General features: G+C 52.7%; 11 protein-coding genes across 11 annotated transcripts; 6 read left to right on the plus strand and 5 right to left on the minus strand.

Moving 5' to 3' along the window:
- Positions 1 to 4: 4 nt before the first annotated feature.
- On the minus strand, positions 5 to 4,996 carry BD324DRAFT_594417 (non-SMC mitotic condensation complex subunit 1-domain-containing protein). The gene is made up of 16 exons (XM_022013830.1): positions 3,895 to 4,996; positions 3,665 to 3,858; positions 2,805 to 3,626; positions 2,649 to 2,764; positions 2,465 to 2,601; positions 2,346 to 2,418; positions 2,212 to 2,308; positions 1,710 to 2,173; positions 1,475 to 1,665; positions 1,238 to 1,426; positions 880 to 1,200; positions 689 to 831; positions 582 to 651; positions 476 to 532; positions 160 to 427; positions 5 to 110 (listed from the first exon to the last, which is right to left on the minus strand). The coding sequence occupies exons 1-16, from the start codon at positions 4,891 to 4,893 to the stop codon at positions 61 to 63; spliced, it is 4,191 nt and encodes a 1,396-aa protein (XP_021868851.1). The 5' UTR covers positions 4,894 to 4,996; the 3' UTR covers positions 5 to 60.
- Positions 4,997 to 5,069: 73 nt separating this feature from the next.
- BD324DRAFT_636537 (glycolipid transfer protein domain-containing protein) lies at positions 5,070 to 6,436 on the minus strand. Its single transcript, XM_022016905.1, has 6 exons — positions 6,182 to 6,436; positions 5,948 to 6,032; positions 5,840 to 5,898; positions 5,584 to 5,737; positions 5,418 to 5,530; positions 5,070 to 5,321 (listed from the first exon to the last, which is right to left on the minus strand). The coding sequence occupies exons 1-6, from the start codon at positions 6,218 to 6,220 to the stop codon at positions 5,160 to 5,162; spliced, it is 612 nt and encodes a 203-aa protein (XP_021868852.1). The 5' UTR covers positions 6,221 to 6,436; the 3' UTR covers positions 5,070 to 5,159.
- BD324DRAFT_646891 (translation initiation factor eIF 4e-like domain-containing protein) lies at positions 6,437 to 8,213 on the plus strand. The gene is made up of 5 exons (XM_022017632.1): positions 6,437 to 6,996; positions 7,047 to 7,131; positions 7,199 to 7,320; positions 7,370 to 7,567; positions 7,614 to 8,213. The coding sequence occupies exons 1-5, from the start codon at positions 6,863 to 6,865 to the stop codon at positions 8,122 to 8,124; spliced, it is 1,050 nt and encodes a 349-aa protein (XP_021868853.1). The 5' UTR covers positions 6,437 to 6,862; the 3' UTR covers positions 8,125 to 8,213.
- A 102-nt stretch (positions 8,214 to 8,315) lies between these two features.
- BD324DRAFT_636546 (phosphoglycolate phosphatase) lies at positions 8,316 to 9,399 on the plus strand. Its single transcript, XM_022016906.1, has 2 exons — positions 8,316 to 8,374; positions 8,530 to 9,399. Exons 1-2 carry the CDS (start codon positions 8,366 to 8,368, stop codon positions 9,271 to 9,273), a joined length of 753 nt encoding a protein of 250 aa, XP_021868854.1. The 5' UTR covers positions 8,316 to 8,365; the 3' UTR covers positions 9,274 to 9,399.
- On the plus strand, positions 9,400 to 11,042 carry BD324DRAFT_636548 (hypothetical protein). The gene is made up of 6 exons (XM_022016907.1): positions 9,400 to 9,746; positions 9,796 to 10,030; positions 10,083 to 10,192; positions 10,238 to 10,475; positions 10,532 to 10,673; positions 10,721 to 11,042. Exons 1-6 carry the CDS (start codon positions 9,696 to 9,698, stop codon positions 10,941 to 10,943), a joined length of 999 nt encoding a protein of 332 aa, XP_021868855.1. The 5' UTR covers positions 9,400 to 9,695; the 3' UTR covers positions 10,944 to 11,042.
- BD324DRAFT_636552 (ribosomal protein S8) lies at positions 11,043 to 12,216 on the minus strand. The gene is made up of 5 exons (XM_022016908.1): positions 11,918 to 12,216; positions 11,718 to 11,817; positions 11,295 to 11,417; positions 11,141 to 11,244; positions 11,043 to 11,090 (listed from the first exon to the last, which is right to left on the minus strand). Exons 1-5 carry the CDS (start codon positions 11,948 to 11,950, stop codon positions 11,058 to 11,060), a joined length of 393 nt encoding a protein of 130 aa, XP_021868856.1. The 5' UTR covers positions 11,951 to 12,216; the 3' UTR covers positions 11,043 to 11,057.
- A 96-nt stretch (positions 12,217 to 12,312) lies between these two features.
- BD324DRAFT_604852 (hypothetical protein) lies at positions 12,313 to 13,898 on the plus strand. Its single transcript, XM_022013989.1, has 3 exons — positions 12,313 to 12,495; positions 12,564 to 13,371; positions 13,418 to 13,898. The coding sequence occupies exons 1-3, from the start codon at positions 12,353 to 12,355 to the stop codon at positions 13,871 to 13,873; spliced, it is 1,407 nt and encodes a 468-aa protein (XP_021868857.1). The 5' UTR covers positions 12,313 to 12,352; the 3' UTR covers positions 13,874 to 13,898.
- On the minus strand, positions 13,899 to 15,247 carry BD324DRAFT_636556 (nucleophile aminohydrolase). Its single transcript, XM_022016909.1, has 7 exons — positions 15,090 to 15,247; positions 14,882 to 14,991; positions 14,761 to 14,837; positions 14,577 to 14,706; positions 14,361 to 14,522; positions 14,101 to 14,320; positions 13,899 to 14,051 (listed from the first exon to the last, which is right to left on the minus strand). The coding sequence occupies exons 1-7, from the start codon at positions 15,096 to 15,098 to the stop codon at positions 13,938 to 13,940; spliced, it is 822 nt and encodes a 273-aa protein (XP_021868858.1). The 5' UTR covers positions 15,099 to 15,247; the 3' UTR covers positions 13,899 to 13,937.
- Positions 15,248 to 15,539: 292 nt separating this feature from the next.
- On the plus strand, positions 15,540 to 15,860 carry BD324DRAFT_653366 (hypothetical protein; the record flags this gene model as incomplete). Its single annotated transcript, XM_022018647.1, has 2 exons — positions 15,540 to 15,621; positions 15,727 to 15,860. 2 exons carry the CDS (start codon positions 15,540 to 15,542, stop codon positions 15,858 to 15,860), a joined length of 216 nt encoding a protein of 71 aa, XP_021868859.1.
- Positions 15,861 to 16,139: 279 nt separating this feature from the next.
- Positions 16,140 to 18,014, plus strand: BD324DRAFT_162029 (Alpha/Beta hydrolase protein). The gene is made up of 10 exons (XM_022012062.1): positions 16,140 to 16,649; positions 16,710 to 16,828; positions 16,885 to 16,897; positions 16,969 to 16,979; positions 17,033 to 17,238; positions 17,288 to 17,375; positions 17,415 to 17,420; positions 17,510 to 17,741; positions 17,782 to 17,930; positions 17,977 to 18,014. Exons 1-9 carry the CDS (start codon positions 16,399 to 16,401, stop codon positions 17,789 to 17,791), a joined length of 936 nt encoding a protein of 311 aa, XP_021868860.1. The 5' UTR covers positions 16,140 to 16,398; the 3' UTR covers positions 17,792 to 17,930; positions 17,977 to 18,014.
- On the minus strand, positions 17,900 to 18,314 carry BD324DRAFT_162043 (hypothetical protein). Its single transcript, XM_022012063.1, has 3 exons — positions 18,221 to 18,314; positions 18,077 to 18,180; positions 17,900 to 18,033 (listed from the first exon to the last, which is right to left on the minus strand). The coding sequence occupies exons 2-3, from the start codon at positions 18,175 to 18,177 to the stop codon at positions 17,943 to 17,945; spliced, it is 192 nt and encodes a 63-aa protein (XP_021868861.1). The 5' UTR covers positions 18,178 to 18,180; positions 18,221 to 18,314; the 3' UTR covers positions 17,900 to 17,942.
- Positions 18,315 to 18,341: the final 27 nt, after the last annotated feature.

Raw genomic sequence — 18,341 nt, forward strand, 5'->3', positions numbered from 1 at the left:
CTGTGCACAGTCATGGGATGCAATGGTCCGTATACAAGGAATACAATCACTCTTCGGCACTCAGTCATCGTCACTGTCATCATCACTCTCGACGACTTTTCGACGCCCACCTTGATTCGGCGTCAGCGTGGACGAATCGCCTCGTTTGGAGATACTCACCTCGTCTTGGTGGAGCCGCTTTCTGCTTCATTGCCACTCCCGTTCCCCGTGTGCCACGCTTGGCACTTGTATCTGCCGCGGTCTCAGCGTCCACACCGTTATCATCCTCTTCATCGTCGTCGTCATCGTCGTCTCCAGGCATCGTTCTTCTCCTAGACTTGGCAGGAGGACGCTTAGCAGCTCGCCTCTTTGCAGCCTTAGTCTTCTTCAGCACATCGGCTTCAAGAGCCTGTTCTTCGAGACCCTTCGCTTGATGCTCAGCTAAAATCTGACACGAAGTCAGTAAATAACCGAGACAAGATTCACCGACACTCACCGCTTCAAACTCGTTAAGCTCTGTGTCGGGTCTATTTGGACTCTTGTTTGCTCGCGCCTGGAGGACAGTGTCAACGATGACGACATTTTTGAGCCGTCACACTTGCCTTGCTCAGGATCTCCTGGAATCTGCTGTAGAGGACTGGCTCGTGAAGTTTATCTTGGTAGAACGGCAAACTGGGGGCAAATTAGCGTTGCCATCATGGCGACTCACCCCTCGATGAGCTTCTTCATCGATCGCTCAGACTTGAATGGCAACAACGAGAGACAGAATGAAATGTCTCTCCATTGTCTCTCATCTGTCGCTAGCCTGAATCGCTGGCACAGCTTCTCCACGATGGCTTCAGCCTGTTTCTCCTGATATCAAAGTCAGCGTCAAGCATCAGCACGAGGCTTGTTGCTGACCTTCTCAATAAAGGTGAAAATGAACCGCATTGTCCGCTCAAACGTGTCTTCGTCGACAGCATGTGCGCCGATCGACAAGTGCGAAATGACATCCTGCAAGTTGTTGTAAAGTGCATTGTCTTTGGTCGATAATTCGGTGAAGAAGAGTTTGGCAAGGTCGGATATCCTCTGATCTGGGTCTTCCAGACATTTGGCCATCTCTCCGAGCTGACCTTTGACCTTGATCATTCCGTTCAGGATGAGATGCGTCAGAACCATGAGCGTGTTCTTCTTGACCACCAGGTCGGGGTCAGCAAGACCATGATATAGTCTGTCCGAGTTCTGATCTGTCAGCAAAAACTCAAGTAATCCGACTCACATCATCGATGATCGATCCGAAGCAAACTGCCAAGTCTCCGAGAGCAATGACAATATTGCTCCTCACAATGGGATCCTTGCTGGTCTCCAGGATCTTGAATAAGAGTTCGAGATGCGCCTCGCAGAATTGGGCACTGACACACATGAGCTTAGTCAAGGCCAAAGTGGCCGTTTGGCGAAGGGCAGGGGACTGTAGCGAAGTCAGCATGCCAATAATCCTCATGTTTCTCCCACTCACTCTATATCGCTTTGGACTGGCACAAATGTGGGCAATCATCGGTCCATACATAGCCAACAGACTGTGTTCCCCATACAGCAACTCCTTCTCTCGGATAGAGCTGATGAGGTCGCCAATGTCATCCTCGGCGTTGCCGGCGACTGCGTCAAGGTCATTCCCGTCTTTGTCTGCAGCCTTTTCGGCTGCTTTTTCTAAGAGGCATTAGTACTGCTGGCCCCCCATAGCATCGACCAACCCTTTGCCTTTTCATCCTTCCTACGCTTGAATTCTCGCTCCACCAATTCCAGATAGACGATATGCTTGATGGCGACGTGTCCGACGACGAACACGAGTTGAGCGAGGTTGAATGCCGGAGTGCCATCTCCTGCCGCACTCTGTTGCGATTCCGAGCGCGACATGCCAGTCGACTTCTGAGGCGTGGGAACGGAAAAGTCCAAGTCTCGCGCTGGGGTCCCTGGGGCAGGAAAAATCGGGCCAGAGGCAGGAGGAGCCAAGCTGTCGCCGGAGGGAATCGGAGACGCTTCCGCTTCAGCAGTTCCAGCATTCATGCTGTCCGCCGTGTCTGGCGGTGGTGCAGAAGATGACGATGGTGCGGAGAAAACTCGGTTGGTGAGGTTCTTGATTATCTGCCCACAAAGAGCATCTGGCTGCTCTCCCAAGAGATAAATAGTGTTGATCGCCTGCTCGGCTAGTCCGAACCTGACGGGATTAGCTATGGCATAAGCGGTGAGATTCACCATTGCGGAGACTGCGGCGCGTTCTGAATCATCTCTTGCAGCTTGAGGAAGATGGGGCTATCCATCGGTAGTCGCATCGTCTTGTCGGTAAGAGATCCTAGATAGTGAATCGGAATGCGCGATGTTGCACTCACCCTTAACCTTCTTCGCGCTCCCTCCGAGTCTCTGCAAGGCGATACACGTATACCTAGCCAGCACAAGGTCGTTCTGAGGATGTCTTAACAACGCCTTCTGATGAAGCCCAGCGACTCACCATCCCATGTGGTCCCAGACCGACTTTCAATAACGGTTCCACTCTCTCGCTGACCACCTCCCGCCTGGCAATGGCCAGCATGCCGAGGATGATGATCGCGCCTTGACGCTGAGGTTTGGGAATCTCCTGGTCGGTGCCTTGGCGTTGCATGAGTTTCGGCTCAGTCCTGCGGGGCAGGACTCACTATAAACTTGCCAAAGCTTGTTGATGACATCCGGGTGAACACCGCCATCCACTACCATAGTTCTCATCAATTCTTCAAGACTGGTGAGCTCGGCCAGTGTAGCGCCGTAGGTACGCCTGATACTATCAACATCGTTACGCATAAGGTATGACTCACTCGATCATGTTCTTGGCGATTCGATTGACCTGTTGTTTTGGTGCCAGATCCGGGACTACGTCAAAGTACAGATTGCGATAAACTTCGATCAAGCTCGCCCTGATACCACGCCCGTCCATCCCCTCTTCCACTGACGAAGTCGTGTTGTTGTCCTTGGTCCAGATGAGGTGCAGCATTGTCTTGATGCCAGTTTCAGCGCTCGATATGTTGTACTCGTAGGCAGTTCTGAAGAACCGCATGGACTCTAATACTTCTGTCTTCGTAGTCGAGACCAGGAGCTGACACAGCGTAGGCACAGCAGACTCAATCTGGTTGATGAACTTTAAGGCATCCGAGTAGTACTTTTTGGTGAGTCGAAGCTTGGTGACAAGGGCAGGGTCGAGGGAAGTCTGCTCGGCCGCTACGGCTGCCAGGTCCGCAGCTGAGACTCGAGGTTTCTTCTTCCTGGAGGGCGAATTAGTTGCCGAGCCAGGCTCTTCTGTATCGGCAGACTTGTCGGCGGAGTCCTCTCCCCCTTCTTCGGCTTCGTCTTTGACGTTTTCCTCGTCCGAGTCCTCATCTTCGGACAACCCTGCATCTCTCCTAGCCTTTTCCATCTCGATGGTGTCCACCTTTTTCAGCTCCTCGCAGACCTTATCGTACCTTTCTTGCCATTCTTCAAGATTCAGTGTGCCACCATGCAATGCACCGAATGGATGGGTCTCGAGCAGTTTGCACAAGAGTTGAATGGAATATCGTCTGGCGGAAGACGTCTTGTCCTCGAGTGTCCGAATAGTGAGCTCAGTGATTTGAGCTCTCTGTTTCGGAAATTTGGTGGGCAGGCTGGAGAGAGTGAGCCGGACTCGCTAGAGAGCACTCACTCGCACTGCTTGATTATCGTCGTCAGGACCTTGCATCTGACCCAAGAGTTGAGGTCGAGGTATCTTTCCATCAGCAGACCGAAGAACCGCTTGATCTGCTTCTTCTTCTGCTCTTCGTCCCCCTCGTCAGACGAGGAGATGTCCTTGATGAGCAGACCGATGATCTCGACCAGAGCCATTCGCATGGGATGCGCCTGATCAAGTCAGCGTTAATCATTATCCCAACCCACTTCGCTATCGAGATGCGCAAGGAGCAGTGGCATCTGTTTCTGGACGACTCGTGGAGACAATTCTGCAAGTCGGACCAAGAATCGGGAAAAGCTCCTTGGACCCTTGGCATCATTGTGCGCAAATGTCTTGCTCGAGACCTCACGCAATACCTCTTCGCCTAGCTGAGGGAAATCGAATTCCTTTTCCAAAATTGCTAGAAGCTCCGCCATGGGTTCGGACAAGTGCTCAAAGTAAGTCAGATTCTGAATGACGGAGGTTTGGGCTCCAAAGGCGTGCCCATGGAATTTAACGGCAAGACAGATGACCTTGTAGACACCAAGTCGAATGTCCTGAGATTTGAGATGCTGCTCCGACTCGCAAAGTTGGTATGCTGGCCTGACAAAGCACGAGATGAACGCTTCCTTTTCCGACGTTGTTCTCCAAATCCGCGAAGTGGGGAGTCTTAGGGCTCGATGCATGGCTCCAAGAACCGGAGGAAGATGGTCCGCCCAGACGAATGACGTGGTCGATGAGGAAGACTTCTTCTTGCCCATTCCTTTCTTCGGCCGTGCAACTTCCTCGCCTGCTCTTCCAGCACCCTTCTCAGCGACAGCAACAAACCATTGTAGCAGAAACGCCCATCGCTCCAAGGGAGCTTTATGGACCAACGGCGCATCCGCATCCTCATCCATTGATCCAGGAGCCGTCATACTAACGACTGCCGAGGTATGCTGTCCTAGTCCAGAAAGAATGACATCGAGTAGTTTTGTCATGATAGTTCCTCCCACGCATGGCGATTCGGCATGTTTGAGGGTTGAAGCAAAAACATCAAAGGTGATGTTTGAGGCATTGGAGATGGCATCAGGATCATGAATCACAGTCTCTATGGCCGATGAGAGGTGAGCGTCGAGAGCTGATTCCGATAAGGATGGCACATCGAGTTCAGAGGCAATGTTGAAGGACGAGACGTCTGATGCGAGGGAGAGGAGTTCCTCCTGGAGATTGAAATCGTCCGCCATGGTATGTGGGGCTTTTGATCCTGACAGAGGCTCTCTAAGGCCTCTCACAGCGCTGGCGAGGCTGTTGAGTGTCGCTCTGACAGTCTTAGGGAGCGAAATCGAGATTGAAATGAGTTGATTTGTTTATTCGACGCGTCTGCAATTCGTGGTAAAACCCACGTGGCAGGTGTCATAGGCTATTGCACATGGCCTGTAGGTTGGAGCATACATCGACTTCGCAGCTATGCAAAAGATGTGGCCATGTGCAGCCTTATGCGACCCATACTCTAGATCTCTCCGTATTTTCCGTCGCGGAAGACCTTTTCCATGTGAGCCACAATGTTCTCCAAAGCCGTCAACCATTCCTCCATTTTGACCTTGACAACGTCCTCCGGAGAGCCAAGTTTGGGGTAAAACGTTGCACGGTATGGACACGCTTTCATTGCGAGCTGTATTGCAGACGCCAGACGTCCCCCCGAAAGAATAAGATGGAGGCAGAGAAGGCTCATGTTCAGCGCACTCCGAGAAAGGCACTTCGCACTCACGTAAAAGACTGGTCGGATCATCATTCCATGCCACTTTTTCAAGCTCGCTTCATAGCCCTTGGTGAAGCTAGTACTGAGTTCCTCCTCTGGATTCTGCAGGTTGGATCGCAGGCCTGGTTACCATGAGCGGAGTGAAAGCCTGCCGCGCGTCTGACGGCACACTCACCGACAGCCGTGAACTTCAATCCTCTCAAAAGCCACATCAGCCCCGAGGTCGTGTCTCTGTCCTTCTCTTTCGGGTGCTGAGCTTTGTCCGTAGCCAAAAGGGACTCGAGCGTTTTGGCAGACTCGGGGTTTGCAGCGAGGAACTTTCGGATTTTCTGGAGGGGGAAGCGGTCAGTTACTGACAGGTTGATCCCGATGCCGTCGAAGGTGATACAGATGGTCGTCGATGGAGATCGCTCATGTGACTTGGGACTCACCGCGATGTTTCCGGTCAAGTCATTGACGACAACGCTGAAAGCGGGATTGCCAAAAAGCCCTAGATTGCGAGGATCAGAGTGTTTCCTCGGCTGGAGCCTCATCCTCACCAAAGATCTTGACCAGGTTCTCACTAGCCTCGCAAAAGGCAGCTGTGTCCACTCCATCCTCTGTGATGGGCACATCCACGTAGGACTATAGGAGCGTCAGTGAGGTTCAGAGAGGTTTCAGCTGGAAGGGAGTTCAGTGGATTGGGGAGTGCCAGCAGCCTGTGTGTATTGGAGCAATCGGATATCGCGACTAGCGCTGCCTGTAACCCAACCCGGCTCCGCCAGACGACATACCTTGGTGATAGTCTCGAAGAATTGTTGGTTCTCGCTCATGGTGATTGGTGGGATCTTATCCGGCAATTGAAGACGCAGGTGCGGATCGAAGTAAATTGAGTCCGCCTTGGCTGACCTGTACTGCGTTCTCGAGGGAGCACAACGAGTCAAGACAATGGTAGAACAAAGCAGCGGACACAATCTGTAGATCACTCGCCGCACCCACCCTTGAGACGCGGTCAGGCTTGGTCAAGCCTCGCCACGTGCTGTTTTGGCCCAGGCGCCTATCGCCTCTCGGAGAAACTCCGAAAGGGAGTTAGGCAATTTAACAAGGTGATCGCTGTGTGGTACGGGAGACAGCAACAACGAAGAGAGAGGTCGTCTTCTGACAGTTTTGTTTGGACGAAAGCATTGAAGGTTGGACAGCCAACGCACCTTAGATACCCCCATCAACGACCGTATACTTTCCCATTCCGAGCCTTCCCCTCCAGTCCAGTAAAGAAGTGACTCCGGCGTAACACGCGACCTCGCAGCCGATCTCGAAATCTAAATTGAACGCTCTTTAAGCTGCTCAGGACTCGCTTCGGTTCTGGTCTGCAGAGCATTACTCTGCCCGCCGAACCGACCAGCTCAGCTACTGTACTTTAGTCTATCGACCTTCGCCACGGATCGTTACCCTGGATTCTCGCCCACATCATTGCCATGACATCTACCGCTCCTCCTCCCACTCGCCGGACGACCTCCCTCAGTGGCTCCGCTAGACTGTCACTGTCCGTAGGTAGGACGGAAAGATCTCCCTCAGGGGCTTCAGCGGAGCGTCATCCACTCAGACAGGAGTGAGCTACCCTCTTGCCTTCAGATGGCGTTCCTGACGAAAATTTCACAGATGGTCAATATCGTATGTCCACCGGCCGCCAGGTGCCAAGGTAGATTATGAGAAGGAGATCAAGCGGATTGCAAAGTTCGGATCTGTCAGTGATATCTCTAGTGATCCGTTCGTCAAGCTAACGGCCTCACGTCTCCGCTTTTGACCTTTAGATCGAGTCCTTTCTGCACCTCTACTCTCACCTGACCCCGCCGAACGAACTGCCAGCGGTGACCGACCTGCTTGTCTTTGTCGGACGTATAGGCAGACCTGGCGTCTGGGAAGAGATGCGAGAGTGAGTCGCAGACATGCAAGGTAACCTGATATTGACGTCGACCGCTCAGTGGAGGAAAATTTACCCTTCGGCTAGCTCATCCCGTCACTCCTCTGCTCTTCGAGACTCTCCTGTTTTCCCTTTTGGGCGACCAGTTTGACGACGCGGATGCCGTCGTGGGCTGCGTGCTCAGTGTGAGACAGACCGAGGATATCATGAGCGTTTGGGTCGAGGAGGAAGGAGAGGGCGTCAAATCTGGCGCTCTGAGGTGCGCTCCGCGATCCGCAAAAACTATTATGGCTGAAACTCCGCAGAGAGAAGATCTTGTCTCTACTCTCTCTCCCCCCCGGAACCAACTGCGAATACAAATCCAACCGAGCCCTCCTTGACGCAGCTTCCAAACCTCACGTACCGGCCGCTGCCGATGGTAATGCTCATCCTCATCACCAAAACCACTCTCACTCACATCGTGAGGGACACATCAGTAGAGATCATTCGCATCGCGAGAGGGATAGGGAGAGAGACAGACCGAGAGAGGGAGACAAGGACCGAGCGAAAGAGCACACACCATGGGACGGTGGCATTCCCGGTGGACATCTCGCGGGAGGAAATGGAGGCGAGTTTGACCGAGAGCGCACACCTTCCAGCAGGCATGGACATGGCTGGAATCAACATCATCACACACATAATAATCAATGGCATCCACCACGAGACCGTGGAGATCGCGAGCGAGGAGAACCACGAGAGGGTCGAGAAGGTGGTCGGGGACCAAGAGAAGAGAGGGATAGAGAATCCTTTGTACAGAAAAGAGAGAATGGATGGTAAGGCTGACGGGGTCGGTGCACGTAGGCACGCGAGATATCTGCTCTCTGGGTCTTTAAATGGGGCTCACAATGCACATCCTGAGATGCCCACCTGGTCCGCGTCGCGGGACTTTGTGGCATTTTGTTCAGAAACAGCGGTGTGACGTCTTTTCAGTCCAGAATGAGATGAGATTGAACTCTGCCACTCTTTCCGTTGCTTCGATTGATTAACTTTGGTTTTCGACTTCTGACAGCTGTACATCATGCCGCAGGTGAGCAAGTCAAACTTCGCCCTTGAGCGCCTCATCGGCGACCCTCTGATCTGAACAAGCTCGTCGTGCATTAAGATTGATGATACCGATCTTCCAATTGCACTCTGCGCTCCCAATCCCTTGTGGAGCCGCCTGTTGACGCCTGTTGTCTGAAGATTAAATACCTCTTGTTCGACTGCGACAACACATTGGTCCTTTCGGAGCCGTTAGCCTTCGAATCATGTACGGAACTTGGCAACTTGATCCTCAAGCAACACTTGCCAGCTGATCCTGCTCCCTTTCAATACACCGAGTCCGAGCTCCAGGAGGAATTCGTCGGTCTCAACTTTCGAGGGCTTGTCACAACGCTTGGACAGAAGCATGGATTCGAAGTGCCCCCTACCGAGTTAGACGACTGGGTCTCGAGAGAACTGGAGTCCACGACGTCGAAACTCGCTGCACGAGCTGTTCCTTGTGAAGGCGTGATGGAGGTTCTAGACAAGCTTCAGTCCGAACACAAATACGGTCTCGCTGTGGTCTCTTCCTCCGCCATGTCTAGGGTCCAAGCTGCTCTCAAAAAGACTGATCAAACAAAGTACTTTGGCGACAGAGTCTTTTCTGCTGCCTCTATGGAGCCACCCACTTCTAAACCAGACCCTGCAGTCTACCTCCACGCTTGCGAAAAGCTGGGAGTCAAACCCGAAGAATGTGTCGCCATCGAGGACTCCAAGTCTGGAGCAACGGCAGCTATGAGAGCTGGCATTCACGTCCTCGGATACGTTGGACCTTACTATGACGACGGTGGCATCGAAAAGGTCAAACAGATGGAGAAGACCTTGACGCAGGATTGCAAGGCTGAAGGAGTGATGCATCATTGGAAGGATTTTGAAGACTGGATAAGGAAGATTGAGGCCGCTTGATCTAGCGGATTGAGACCAAAGGAGGATATCCCCTGGAGGAGTGTGAGATTTCAGTCTCTTAGCCACACTCATAGACATTGTATGGCATCGTAGCAGGGGACCAATGCATTGTTCCATCACGGAGTCCAGCAAGGTCCTCGAGAAACGTTGCATCGCGGGTCCCTCGTTCGGCTTCCGCGATGACGTTCGGGAGCTCCAGTTTTCGAATTTCCACGTCGTCAAGTCCTGCAATTCAAGCTTTCCTTTGTCGAGCTCTCACCACAGCTCGCCTCTCAGTGAAGCAGCTTCTGTGCTGCTAGGGATGTCGAACGGAATCGCTCCGAGCTAGAGGCGGAACTGAGAGTGACTCTAGAAGAACTCGCGTCTGTCAACATGGCCAAATTTCAGCGAGGTCCGACCCAGCATTCCCTGCTCTCCATTGCATGCTTTCCTCTCCTGCTCCTCCTTCACCTGCTCTTTACACTATTTTCTCTCTGCTTGAGGATCAGCGAAGTTTTCGTCAAGCATAAAAGTTTGGCGCACACGCCTAAAGATCCGCCTGCACATGTAGCTGTTGTCTTTCTCTGTGGATCGGAGGTGGATGAACGGTCAGAATTGAGTGAAACTCCCAGGCGGCGAGGACGGCAGCGACATGCAGGGATGCGACTTCGACGGAAAGCGCATCAATATGACGGCGCATTGATGGAGTCCGTCGCGCGAGTCATCTCATGGGCTAGCCTAGCTGGAATTTCAGAGCTCAGTATTTACGACAATCACGGTGAGCTGCTTGACCACAGTTGATCTCGGTCCATCAATGCTTACCTGTCAAGGGGTCCTGGACGACTGTAGGGATGCAATAGTATCCCAGTATCAACGACTCCCGGTCTCTCCGCCGGACTCTCGCTCTCCGTCCCCTCGCAGATCCGCCAAATCGACTTTGGTAAGTCAGCCCTTCTCGGCTCAAATTTGTTCACGCTTGCAGCAGGCACCACAGAATGGCCTCGGACAGACAAGCTACGCAGATGTGGTGAAGAAAGATACTGTTCACGAGCCATTCGACCCTGTCACTTCGTTCACTGTCTTTGCACCCAACACAAAACCGCTACATGTGCATCTGCTTACGTCGGATTCGAGGGAGATCTTGGCGCATATTGCGAGGGAGGAGAGGGCAGCATCACCACGGGAGACGATTTCGCAACAAAGTCTAGACGAGCGGGTACGAGGTGAGTGACTATGTGATGGCGTGCCTCGATTGGCAAACTGTTAACCCTTGAGTCAGAAACCCTCCAACTGAGCTGTGATCCCGAGCTCCTCCTTGTTCACCGGATCAAACGACCGTCGTTTTTGGGCTCTCTGCTGGCTCGCGCTCCGCCAGAGCTAGGTGGCTTCCCCTGCTGGCCGCTTCGCATCACCGAGATCTAGTGAGCGGGATTCTGACACTCGGGAGATTCACTGAAGCCCCGTCTAGCATGCATCCGACTCCATTACCTATACCCAGCATGCTCATGGATATTTTTTCACCCTTACTGCAACGTTCTCGCACGTCCTCCCTCTCCTTGCTTCGGAAGACGGCAAAGCGATTCCCCCGTCTCGCAAGCCGCGAATCGAGTGAATCTGGCGTGCTGCACAAATCAGAATGGGATGGAGCAATGAAAGCGTGGCAAAACGTCGAGCAGAGGCTTGGCAAGTAGGTCAGATAGGTTCTTACTCCATATCATGCCGCCTCTCGCGACCAGGGAGAGCGATCTATCTCTGGGGAGACATCGCCCTCGGATTTATGCAAAGCATGCATTCCCTATATGCATCTAGTAGACGTATGCAAGGATCTTTCCACCAGTCTGGAAGGGGAAAGTCAGTTTCAATCTGAAGCATTGCAGGCCACACTCACGTGCTTTCGCCTGGCCTCCTCGTGGTCCATGATTCCAGCAGAGGTAGTGAGGATGATCTTTCCGAAGGATCGAGCGGGAAGGAGCAAGTTGACCCACTTCTCGACTGAGTGACAGGTCAGTAGGCATCTTGAGAAGCGTGGACATTCGACTCACTCTCGTCGACTCCGACGTTGAAGCGGGGAGAGATGACGCCACACTTGTTCAATCGTCCGTTGAGCTGGATGACGACCTTGCCGGATCGGTGATCGTCAATGATCTCAAATTCGCCAATGTATCCTGCATTCAAGTCAGCGTTTGTAACGATCGAGGCATGACCCGAGGCAAGTGGCTGAAGCAAGAACGGAAATAGAGAACTGCTGTCCTCCCCCAATCAGCCCCCAAGACTGTATGCCCGGCCGTGCGGCCTTGACTCGTCAAGAGGGATTAGTATGAGGAGGGCAATCCCATGAATGAGATCCTTGATTCACTCTTCCGGAGACTTAAAGCCTCCACTCGGTGGGGTAAGAGTGCGAGAGGTGGCAGTTATACTCCGGAGGTAGCCTTGGAGGAACGGCAAAGATATGAACTCCCACTCACCGTGCTTCTGCATGACGGATAAGACCTTGACGACGACCTTGGAGCTGGGTCGGATGAGAACCTGACGTTTACCCCTTCGCTCGGCGTTGACGATGTTGTTCTGAGGCGAGAAATCAGTTCAATGTTCTTGGCTCGTCCCAGATCTCAGCAAAGTCCGCCTGCGTGCTCGCTGCCTCTCCAATGCTCAGTTGTCAACTCACCATGGCATCGTTAAGAACGGAGACTCGGACCATTTTGAAGGATGCCTAGTTGAAATAGACTGGTAGCAAGGAGCTTTTGTGAGGGAAAGATGCGATGCGCTTGAGCTTGTGGACTTGATCTGCTCTACTCGATCCGGGTGTGCCTTTCGACAGCCGCAAAGAGTTTTGTGAATGAAGAGATAGAAAGAGGTAGAGGTTGTTACTTCAAAGCAGCGACGAGAGACCAGCTGAAATTTGGCAACTCGAAGAATTGCCACGCGGCTTCGGGAGTTTCGTACAAGGGAGAAGTCATATTCCCGATGGACTGGCTGATGTGGCACCTTTTCCCGAAGCGGCGGATGCCGCCGAAGCCGGCCGCGGGGTGTCTGAAATGTTCGAGTTGTAATACGCGATATCGCTCACTAGCCGACTAAGAATGACAGCGACGACGACATCATGACAGAGCAGGCATTAAAAGGCCCGAAAGCGAGTGGAAAGGTCTTGTCGAACACAAAGACTCGGGGTGAGGCTCTGGATCGAGCTAGGATGGACAAGCAGGTTGTCAAAGCCGTTATGGTTTCACCTTTGATTGTTCCCTGGTGAGCACAATAGCACGGAATGACAGTGCGCACAAGATACGACTAAGGCTGACGATGTGCCTCGCCAGGCCGTCCATACCGAATCATCTACAGAAAGCTGTCCTCTCTTCCCTACCTACCCTCATACCAGACAGTATCCCCGCATACCACGTCGACAGAGCCAGATGCAAGCACTTCAACCAGGCGCAGAGAAGAAAAGAGAAGAAACGGCAAAAGGCAGCCGTGGACAAGCAATTAGAAGAGGAGAACCATGGAGAGGATCCCAGACTTTCGACGCCCCAACGGCCGAATGATAATAGCTTTCGAGACAGTCAAGCAATCGGGAAAGCAGACGACAAACCTGCCCATCCTCCTCCTAAAATCCCCGAGGCTCCGGATGTTCTTCAACATTTGATTTTCGGTATCAATGAGACCATCAAAGTATTGGAGAGGTCCATCGATGATCTTAAACTGCGGTTGATGCTCATGGCAGATGCGATCAATGGGAACCTTCAGTTGGCCACTACGTCACTCCCCTTGAACTCCAATGGTTTGTTGCCTACGGCACCGTCCGACTCATCAGCTCGAACACAAGGTATCTCCATGACCGAATCTCTCGGGGCTCGTCTATATCCCCCAGCCTTCATTATCGTCCCGCTTCTCTCTATATCTCCCCAGACGCTCGTCAGTGCCATCCCGCAGTATTGTGCGACATACAACGCACTGGTGTATCAGTGGATCCAATTGGGCAAGATCATTGAGACCAGGATGAAGAAAGATCAGCGGACAATCATTGGAGAACCCAGAGAGGAAATCAGAGTCGTAGCGTTGGGTGATGTGGAGCTTGAGATCGCCAGAATGGTCGGTCTCAGGCGAGTCGCGTGTACCGCTGTGCGGGTGAGTTAGTCTGGGCTCTGTCTCGTTCCTTGCTGATTGGACGTAGTCCTCCCATCCCGATTTGAAGATACTATCGGAGCTGTTGCCCAAGTCCGCGCTTCATCCCCCGAGACATCAAATCACACTCCCGCACCCGACATCGAATGTCCGAGTCCATTGTGCACAGAGGGATCGAGGACCAGCACAGAGGGGGCAAGGCCCTGGATCATCAGCCGCCGTCCCGGACGAGGCGCATGATATGAGTCCATTGATACCGGAAGTCCACTACACCCCGCTCACCATCAAAGGCATCACGACATCCGCTCCTGTCGATGGTCAAGCGAGAAAAGCAAAGCGGCTGGAGGAAGTACGAGCGCGGAGGAAAGTTGTCAAGGAACGCAGAAGGGCAATGAGGCTCAAGGAGATGAAGCTCGGTGTGAAAGGTCTGAAAGTGGCGTCGAACTTGAAGAGCAAGCAGAACGGAAAGACGAGACGGAGTAAGCCTGCCGCGTCTGTTGCCTAGACCTCCGCGGACCAAGCATGCGTCTTAAGACCCATGCATGCCTCTTCCTACACACTGTCTTCTTCTACTGCGTCTGTGGTCCGTAACCCCGGAGTCCCTCTGCAAAGCCCCACTCGGTCTCTGAGCTCTTTGAGTCAGAAATTTTGACGCCGTCATTGGAGATCGTAGCGATTTGGTACTACCCGGAGCGTCAATCCTGGCACTTTCCATCTCTGCCTGCTGCTCACCTTGTTCAAACTCCTGGCATCACGGTAGAACAAAACCTTCATACATGTATCCAGGAGCTCTTCGGCCTCTTGACCTGTCAACAAAGGGCCTTTGCCATCGACGCCAGCCTTCGCCTCGTACGCTTCACGTAGAAGAGGCTGGGCGATATGAGCGCCAATTCCAGTGGCTAGTGTCGGAGCGGAGTAGGTCGTCCCAAGGAGGTCGACGTAGGCGAGGAAACTGTATCAGAGTGAGGAGACGGCTGGAGATTATCACACACCTCTCTTTCTTCTCCTTGTCCCAGCCACCGACGAGAATCGCATTCCACAACGGGTTCACTTTGCTCCTGCGAGCATAATACAGGTTCGAGAGGTAGGTGTAGATATTTTGAGGGGAGAATGGTGGATGGGTGTCTGTGAGAGAGACGGAACGATCTGCGCGGCTAAGCAGTGCTGTCAGCATAGCCGATCCTGAGCTAACATTGGGATGGACCTACAGCGTGGCATCAAGCAGCTTTGTCATGTACTGAAAATCGGACATATCCCCCGCGACTGCCAAACAAGTATTGTCGCCGAGAGGATGGAGACGCTGAATGTCTTTGAACCGAGCCAAGGAACCGTACGAAGCTGAGGGGCCTCGCATCAGTATTTGTCCGATCTCCTGTCAGGAAGTGGACTGACCAAGATTGTCCGCTGCAAGCATGACTCCACCCTCGTACTTGATCCCCAGGACACTGGTACCAGTCACGATCGGTTGTCTGGGCCAGTGAGCATGGCTCAATGATCAAAGTGAAGAACTCACTGTGTATGAGCTCGGGGAGCATGGGTTGACTGAGGACGAGGCGGTTCAGGAAGTGTAGAATAAGCGTCAAAAGCATTGCGGGTGGATGGCACAGCTTGAAAGCTGTGAAGCTGATGAGACGTATCAGCGTTTCCTCTATCCGATGGTATGACTGTGAACAAGAGACAGAGTTGCGAGATGAACTGCACTACAAGTGGTCATCACTCACTTGGTTCATGTTGGTTGAGGGGCGATTTGCGTGAAAACCTCACAACTGACAGCTGAATGTCAGACGCTGGGTAATACGTGCTCAAAGAATGAGTTTGAGGTCTGACTTGATCTGTGACTCAAAGCAGCCGTTCAATGCTTTACAACAACTGATCAATCACAACGCATACGGATGAATGGACGCGAATGCGGGTTGCATTGAGCCAAGAGTGACGTGGCGCGTTGAGCGGTACGCTGATAGCATTGATTCCGCCTCACAGCCACACTATGTTTTGGTCTCGTTCGGGGGAATTTTGACGTCACAAAAGCCCATCCAACTGATCGTCGCCCATCCCTCAATCTTGCTGCGCTCGCTCTTTCCAAGTTGAACCCGTCAGACTCATCTCAACAAGTCACGAATTGCTAGACAACACAAACTGGTACCATTCGAGCAGTCCTCATAAAATTCAACATGGACAAAACATCCTATCCACCTCAACCATCCATCGAATCCACCTATGTGGCAATGCAGCCGACCAAACAAGCGACCATGAGTGAGTATGAGTGGGTAAAGACGAGGGGCGAGGACCTATCTTCGAAACGGACCTCATTTTAATGTCTCGGATCGTGGCTCTCACTGTCGCTGACACTGCTGTCAGACGCTGCTAAGCCTTCCGACGGAGTATCGAAGCAATCCGAAGAGACATTGCGTCTTCGAGGAGGATGTCCCGGTGCGTTCGGCTCAGAGCAGACGGGAGAAGACCCGCCTTGTTGTTGGTGCGGATGGGCATAAGCTGACTGGGCGACCGTGTTTCTCTCATTTGATAGGTCGTTTGTGTGGTCTGCGTGAGTTGATTTCGGTCATCGCCAGAATGCACCTGTGCTGACGACTTCTAAGCCATTTTGCCCTGCCAGTGAGTCTCGGCTACAGTTCGAACGCCCTATTCCGTTCTCGTGCACTGAAAACAATCTAGCTGCGACATCTGCATCATCCCCATCCCCTGCTGCTAAGGCGGTAGGAGTGGAGGCACGAAGTTCGCTTGGGATAAGCCCAATCTCGATCCTTCAATTTTGACGAATTCCGCCGAAAAGCCAAGCTGTAGCTAATCCTGACATCTATACATGTATCTCTTCAATGATCTACTGGCAGCAACTCACAGACCCCTATACGAGTTCTGGCTTTAAGTCATTACCTTTGTCAAGAGGGCGTAAAAAAGAAGCCAGAGTCGTCCTTTCAGCTTGACTACTCCAGTTTGAAATCAACCTTCATGACTCGCGATCATGGACGACTTTGACCGAGTGACATTACACTTACAAGGTCGCCCCTCACCATGCGACTCAATTCGCGAGGCACGATTCCTGAGCCAGACAGGGAAGGTTATTTGACTTGGTATCCGTCAGCATTCCCCGATACACTGGTCGAAACGTGGTATAGGATCAACGGATCCCTTGGACAAGCTGGAACGAGCTCCGGAGCTCGTGCCCCTGTCGTTGTTCTTCACGGTGGGCCAGGTGCATGTCATAACTATCTGTTGGACTATCTGGAGCTGTTGGGTTCTGGTAGGGCCATTATCATGTACGAGTGAGTCCTCTTTCTCTTCCCCGCTGGGTGGGCGTCCCTCGTCGCTGATCACTTTTGCAGCCAAGTAGGATGTGGACGGTCTACACGCTTGGAGGACGACACGTATGCAGACCTTTGGGTCAAAGAGACATTCGTAGAGGAGCTTCATCGACTCATCAGGTGCTTGGGGCTGAGTCAAGGTGAGTACATTGACCTGCACTCGGACTTGCTCAAGCTTCATCATCCCCGCCTGTAGTAGCATTACTTGGGTAAGTCAGCTGGAGGAGATGTCAGCTGGAGGAAGAGAAGTTACTGCCGCTGATCGCGCTGACCACGTCAGCCAATCATGGGGTACGTGTCTCTTGTGATGTCTGGAGTCTACTGACCCCTTCCACGACCTACAGGCGGTGATCTTGCCATGTCGTACGCCTCAGCTTATCCGGAACATGTCACCTCCCTCGTCGTGTCGTCTGGCCTCAATTCTGGCAAAGATGCCGCCCAAGCCTGTATCGGGCGAGTGGCAGAACTCCCAGCAGAGCACCAAAGTGCCATCGAACGAGCAATCGCGACAAGCGAATACGAATCGGAAGACTACACCAAGGCATCTCAGGTGGACATTGTCGCGGATCGTAGTCATCGTCGTGCTAACCAGATTACAGGAATACTATGATCGATTTGTCGTCGATGACAACACTGCGCCGGATCATGTCAAGTTCTCATTCCAACAACTGTCCTCACATGTCTACCGTGAGTCTGGACCCCATAGCGTGATTGACTAGGATCAAGGTCGCAGTGAGTGCCACTACCGTTCGAAGCTCCTAATCTGCGGGGAAATCCTGAAGCGCCTTGCCTGTCTCGAGGCCATTGCTGATGTAGCCAAGTGTGGGGCCAGTCGGAATTCGCTGCAGATGGCAATCTCCTACGGACTCATATCGAAAACATTTGGAGGATTACCTGTCCAACTCTGGTCATCTATGGGTCGCAGGATGAGCTCGCTGCGAACCAGCCGAGACTATACGCAGCCCTGACGGGGTGTAAGGAGAAGCACATGGTCGTGATACAGGGGGGAAAGCACCTGACATGGCTCGATGATCCTGATGGCTACTTCCGTAAGTGGAACCATGGCTTGCAAGGTATGCTGACCATAGGTCAGGGGCCATTGAGACGTTTTGGATGCGTCATCCATGAGACGCGGATCACACGTGCACTTATGAGCGCTATGCTTTGAGCTGACCGTTGCTATGAAGAAATTAGATGCATATTCCTTCCGCTCAGTTTCTGATCTCCCAGCCCTAGTAAGACGTCAGGCACAGATCATTTAACGAACAGCCTACTCACACCCCAATAGCCACCGAGGCCAGGACGTCCAGGCAGCCTCGTGTGGACTGGATACCCAGTCAAAAAGCTGAATGGATTAGCTTTGGGCATGTATTGGATACCTGGCTCACCCTCCTAGTCCACAGTATCGTCGCCAAGCTGCTGCGGTATTGTCGATACCCATTCCAGATCCCCAGGCTAGGGGCGTGCCTAGAGGATGCGGCAGACCCATGCCCTGGATGATCAGTGATGCTCCCATTTGCTCGTACACCCACCCCTGCTCCAATCCCAACATTGGGTCCAGGGTATCGAGTCCTGACGGCGGGATAGATCGCTAGTCTTCCTCCACCCGGCAGAACAACGGTTGGAAAGGGAATTCTGAGGGATCAGGGTTCT

Source organism: Kockovaella imperatae (assembly GCF_002102565.1).
Source record: "Kockovaella imperatae strain NRRL Y-17943 chromosome Unknown BD324scaffold_14, whole genome shotgun sequence".
Taxonomy (NCBI): Eukaryota; Fungi; Basidiomycota; class Tremellomycetes; order Tremellales; family Cuniculitremaceae; genus Kockovaella; species Kockovaella imperatae.